This window comes from Pelodiscus sinensis, chromosome 8 (assembly GCF_049634645.1).
Source record: "Pelodiscus sinensis isolate JC-2024 chromosome 8, ASM4963464v1, whole genome shotgun sequence".
Lineage (NCBI taxonomy): Eukaryota > Metazoa > Chordata > Testudines > Trionychidae > Pelodiscus > Pelodiscus sinensis.
Genome location: NC_134718.1, coordinates 585,821 through 591,820, shown reverse-complemented (window position 1 = coordinate 591,820; position 6,000 = coordinate 585,821). Strand labels below are relative to the sequence as shown.

General features: G+C 58.9%; 1 protein-coding gene across 1 annotated transcript in view; it reads left to right on the top strand.

Moving 5' to 3' along the window:
• Positions 1 to 848: 848 nt before the first annotated feature.
• The window catches only part of ABCC2 (ATP binding cassette subfamily C member 2), an 84,339-nt gene continuing 79,187 nt past the window's right edge, over positions 849 to 6,000 (top strand). The window contains 1 exon segment of the mRNA XM_075934449.1: positions 849 to 990. Within this exon segment, the coding sequence (XP_075790564.1) occupies positions 949 to 990 (42 nt within the window). The 5' untranslated portion in view covers positions 849 to 948.

Genomic DNA, 6,000 nt, shown 5'->3' with positions numbered 1-6,000 from the left:
ATCAAAATCTGCCTTCTTGAAATCCATTACCTCAATTGTGCTGGTCTCCCTTCTACCTTTCCTTAAGATCATGAACTCTATTATTTCGTGATCACTGTCCCCTATGCTGTCTTCCACTTTCAAGTTCTCAACTAGTTCCTCCCTATTTGTTAAAACCAAATCCAGAACAGCTTCTCTGGTAGAAGGATTACCTATCGTGTCTCACTTTTTCTGAGGATTACCTATCGTGTCTCACTCTTTCTGGAGCACCTGGCATTAGCCACTGTGGGCAGACAGGACACTGAGCTGGATGGACCTTTGGTCTGACCCAGTGTCTACTCTAGCTCTGGTCAGCTGTTCCCTGAGTGTGTGTCTGCTCTGGACCCGGCCCGCTGGCTTGAGTTTGGGCTAGGAGGGTATTGAATGGCAGTGTTGAGATTTGGGCTATGGCTGCACCCCACAGTCTGGTGCCCTCCCACCCCACAGAGTCCTGGAGCCTGGGCTCCAGCCCAGCACCTACAGGCAATCAATAGAGGCTTGCGCAGATGCACAATTTTATATCCACATTTGCGTCTGTATCTGCAGAAATGAGCCACGGCTTTGCAGCGGATATAGCGGGTTTGCAGGGCTCTAGCAATGAAACTCCCATGAGACAGAGCCAGCTGGCTGCTCCCCAGCTGCAGGTTTTCAGTTGCAATATGGACGTACCCTGATCTGAATTAGCTGATGGCTGGGGCTCTGTGGGGTTCCCAACTGGGGTCTGCCGGCCTGGGGACTCTGGGTAAAAGCTTGATTTGGGGCATGGTGCAAGAGTGAGTTAACAATTAACTGCCTTGTCATCAGGGATCTGATCTCACGCTCCTCCTCGGGCTGTTTGGGGACTTTTACCCTGCTTGGCCGTTCAGGGCTAATAATACAGCCGTGCAGCCAGCAAAGAGGAGGGAGCTGTGGGCTCTGAAAGCCTAGGCCATGCCAGCGCTGCTGGAGGAGTTCTGTGGCTCCATCTTTTGGGTGAGCGGCTGCATGTTCCCCTCGGGTAGGGGCGCACAGATTCAGGGGGCGAGCAGAAAACACCAGGCCAAAGGTCCAGGTTGGGGCTCTGGTTTTCCAAGGGCATGAGGCCAGGGCCGAGGGGCTCCGTGGGGCTCCGGCCCGTGTGCTGGGCACTGCACTCCCAGAACAGTCCAACCATCTGAGCTCACGGCAGCTGTGAGAAGAGCAGCCAGGGGCCTGGCCTTGCACCTGCACCCAGAGCCAAGGGGCACGGCATGCTGCCCTCTGGAGAAGGGTGACCAGCCCCAGGGCCCGTTCTGCACTGTGTGGGGAGGCAGCTGCTTTACCTCAGTGTTGTCTGGAGTCAGGGACTCTGCTAGCACCTGGGGAGGATGCTCTGGAGTATAGCATGGGGTGAGGCTTGGGGGTGGGGTTAGGGTGCACAGGGGGTGAGTGTCCTGGGGGATACGGGGTGAGGGTGTGTGCAGGGGGTGAGTGCCCTGGGGGATATGGGGTGAGGGTGTGTGCAGGGGGTGAGTGCCCTGAGGGATATGGGGTGAGGGTGTGTGCAGGGGGTGAGTGCCCTGGGGGATACGGGGTGAGGTTGTGTGCAGGGGGAGAAGACCCTGGGGGATATGGGGTGAAGGTGTGTGCAGGGGGTGAGTGCCCTGAGGGATATGGGGTGAGGGTGTGTGCAGGGGGTGAGTGTCCTGGGGGATGCGGGGTGAGGGTGTGTGCAGGGGGGTGAGTGCCCTGGGGGATACGGGGTGAATGTGTGTGCAGGGGGGTGAGTGCCCTGGGGGATACGGGGTGAGGGTTTGTGCAGGGGGAGAAGGCCCTGGGGGATATGGGGTGAAGGTGTGTGCAGGAGGTGAGTGCCCTGGGGGATATGGGGTGAGGTTGTGTGCAGGGGGGTGAGTGCCCTGGGGGATATGGGGTGAAGGTGTGTGCAGGGGGTGAGTGCCCTGGGGGATATGGGGTGAGGGTGTGTGCAGGGGGGTGAGTGCCCTGAGGGATATGGGGTGAGGGTGTGTGCAGGGGGGTGAGTGCCCTGGGGAATATGGGGTGAAGGTGTGTGCAGGGGGTGAGTGCCCTGGGGGATATGGGGTGAGGTTGTGTGCAGGGGGTGAGTGCCCTGGGGGATATGGAGTGAGGGTGTGTGCAGGGGGTGAGTGCCCTGAGGGATATGGGGTGAGGGTGTGTGCAGGGGGTGAGTGCCCTGGGGGATATGGGGTGAGGGTGTGTGCAGGGGGTGAGTGCCCTGGGGGATAAGGGGTGAGGGTGTGTGCAGGGGGTGAGTGCCCTGGGGGATATGGGGTGAGGGTGTGTGCAGGGGGTGAGTGCCCTGGGGGATAAGGGGTGAGGGTGTGTGCAGGGGGTGAGTGCCCTGAGGGATATGGGGTGAGGGTGTGTGCAGGGGGGTGAGTGCCCTGGGGGATACGGGGTGAGGGTGTGTGCAGGGGGTGAGTGCCCTGGGGGATAAGGGGTGAGGGTGTGTGCAGGGGGTGAGTGCCCTGGGGGATATGGGGTGAGGGTGTGTGCAGGGGGAGCAGGCCCTGGGGGATATGGGGTGAGGGTGTGTGCAGGGGGGTGAGTGTCCTGGGGGATATGGGATGAGGGTGTGTGCAGGGGGAGCAGGCCCTGGGGGATATGGGGTGAGGGTGTGTGCAGGGGGGTGAGTGTCCTGGGGGATATGGGGTGAGGGTGTGTGCAGGGGGTGTGTCCTGGGGGATATGGGGTGAGGGTGTGTGCAGGGGGTGAGTGCCCTGGGGGATATGGGGTGAGGGTGTGTGCAGGGGGTGAGTGTCCTGGGGGATATGGGGTGAGGGTGTGTGCAGGGGGTGTGTCCTTGGGGATATGGGGTGAGGGTGTGTGCAGGGGGTGTGTCCTGGGGGATATGGGGTGAGGGTGTGTGCAGGGGGGTGAGTGCCCTGGGGGATATGGGGTGAGGCTGTGTGCAGGGGGAGCAGGCCCTGGGGGATATGGGGTGAGGGTGTGTGCAGGGGGTGAGTGCCCTGGGGGATATGGGGTGAGGCTGTGTGCAGGGGGAGCAGGCCCTGGGGGATATGGGGTGAGGGTGTGTGCAGGGGGTGTGTCCTGGGGATATGGGGTGAGGGGCTGTGCTCTGGGAGGTTAAGGGTCAGGTATGTGTTTAAGGGAAGGAGTGTTCTGATGGGCTAAGAGTCAGGTGTGTGTTTAAGGGAAGGAGTGTTCTGATGGGCTAAGAGTCAGGTGTGTGTTTAGGGGCATAGATGGAGTTTGGGGGGCAAAGGTGGGTGTTGCCTCCCCAAACTGAAAGCCACGGGAGTGGGTAGCCTGAAATTTTGTCAGCAAAATCTGCCTTTTGGCACCAAAACAGCGAGAGCATTTACACTATAATGCCACTTTTGTTGGGGAAAAACACCCAGTATCAGTGACAAAAAATTTCCTCCCCTACAAGAGATTTTTGTCTTTTCCCGTCCCTTTATTGTCAGCAAAGAGCCAGTGTGGACTCTGTTGTTTGTTTTGTTGAGAGAATTGGCTTCCACCAGTGTCCCACAATGCCCGCCTAATGACTCTGCTCAGTGTTTTGTGATCTCTGCTGCCCTGCAGGCCTGCGCCTCTCCCCTTCCAGAGCTCTGGGAAGTATCTGACAGCGGAGTGAGCTTCTCCGTTTCAGGAGAAAACAAAGAGCAAATCGCAGGAGTGCTCTTGTTCTGCCCTGCTAGGAAGCAAGAGGCAGGCAGGCTGCTGCTGCAGAAGGAGGGCTGGAGAGACAGCTGCGCTGCTTTGACTTTCCTCAGCACAGAACTACTCATTATGCTGCTCCCTGCAGTTCAAGAGGCAATGGGCAGGGATCAGCTCTTCCCACAACACAGTGTAACCACCACCAGGCGGACTCACACCTGGGAGTTCTGGAGCTTAGTGTAGGAGCCTCTACTGCAGTGGTCACCAACCAGTCGACCGGGATCTGCTGGTAGATCTTGGAGCCTTTGGCAGGTGATCCTGACTGGTTTGGCCAAGAGGCTATCGAGTGCGAGCACTTCAGCTGCGCCTCCCCCCACTGCTGCGCATCGCCTGCCCTTTGCCTTGGAACTGCCCCTTCCCCTGGGGAGCCTCCTGCTTTCTGCGCAGGGCAGGGGAGGGAGAGGAGGATGCTGATGTCAAGGTGCCCCCTCCCACTCTGTATCCTTTCTCCACAGAGCAGAGAGGGGGGCACAACAGGACTTGGGATGGAGAAAATTTGCTGCTTGCTTTTGAGAGTGGTGCAGGGCCTGGGCAGGGGTGAGCCTGCCTTAGCCCCACTGCACCCCCACCCAGGAGCTACCTGAGATAGGCAGGGCCCTGCTGGAGCCCCCAGCTTGAACTCTTACCCTAGGCATGTCCCAGAGCCTGCACCTAGAACCCCCTCCTACATCCCAACTGCTTGCCCCAAGAGCAGCTCAGAGCCCCTCTCGCACTCCAGAGCCCTTCATCCAAGACCAGAGCCTGCACCCCAACCCTCTGCCCCAGCCTGATGAAAGTGAGGAAGGATGGGCAAGAGAGGGAGGGGCTTCGGAGAAGGGACAGGAGGGAGGCGGGACAAGGGTATTTATATTTGAGGTAGATCTTGGACTGCACTTAAATTCAAAAAGTGATCTTGTGCTTAAAATGGTTGGAGACCCCTGCTCTACTGTTTGAGCTAAAAGCCAGCTGCTTGTCAGCTCAGGCTGCCGAGGTCTGTTATCATAGAATCATAGAACCCTAGGGCTGGAAGAGACCTCAGGTCATTGAGTCCAGCCCCCTGCCCAAAGCAGGACCAACCCAACTAAAGTATCCCAGCCAGGGCTTTGTCAAGTTAGGTGTCAAGGCTAATTCCCCACTCTGGCATGATGAATGCAGACGTGGGGGCCCACAAAAGCAACCCCAAGACCTGATCTCTCCAGGCTTTGGTACAAAAACTCCCCCCCAAATCCTAATACCCGGATTTGGGGGAATCCGCTGCCACCATCAAGTACTTTTGAACCCACAAACAGGGGTGGACACTTGAACCGAACCCCAGGGCACCCCAAGCTCTTTTCTCCAAAGAGCTTGAAAGGAAAAGAGAAAATACAAGTTGCAGTCTGTGGTACCTGTCTCCTCGTTAGAGGCCTGTAGATCCCACAGACAGATTGTCCAGGACACAGAAATGAACCAATACCAGATTAATTAAAAAAAGAAAGAACTTTTATTATTAAAACAATACTACTGTTGCAAGCGTAATGACTAGATGGAAAAAGTCACCAATTAATATACTCATGGGGGACCCCCATGTGCTCAGGACTTAGGTACAAAAGAGAGGAAACCCCATTTCTAACAGCACAGACATCAGATCCAAATTCCCAAACCAAAAAACAATAAAACCTGAGGGATTTCTCTAGACCCGTGGTCACCAACCGGTCGCTCGCGAGCTACTGGTCGATCTCGAGGCCTTGACCAGTCGCTCGTGAGGCGTCCTGTAAGCCCCACCCCCATTTCCCTCCCGCCCCACTACTTACCTCCAGAGAAGACAGAGGTAGTGTCGGCTTCCGGCGCGCTGGGATTTGGCCCTGGGGCTTCCCGGCGCGGGGAGGGGGTTGGCGCGGGACAAGTGCCCGCGGGGCTTCCCGGCACGGGTAGGGGGGTCGGCTCCCTGGGCAGGCGTGCGCGAAGCTTTCCTGCACGGGAAGGCGGCGGGGGGTTGGCCCTGGGGCAGGTGAGCGTGCGCAGGGCTTCCCTGCGTGGAAGGGGGAGTTGGCCCTGGGGCAGGCACGCACGGGGCTTCCCTGCGTGGGGTGGTTTGGTCCCGGGGCAGGCGCGTGCGCGCATGGCTTTCCCTCCGCAGGTGGGGGGGGGTTGGTCCCCTGGGCAGGCGCGCGCGCGCGAGGCTTTCCTGCGCGGGGGGGTTTGGCCCTGGGGCAGGCGCACGTGCGCAGGGCTTCCCTGCGCGGGTGGGGGGGTCGGCCCCCTGGGAAGGCACGCGCTGGTTTCCGGGGGGGGGAATGCTGGGAGGAGGGAGATGCAGGGGACTCTCTGCCTCCACTGGCATCC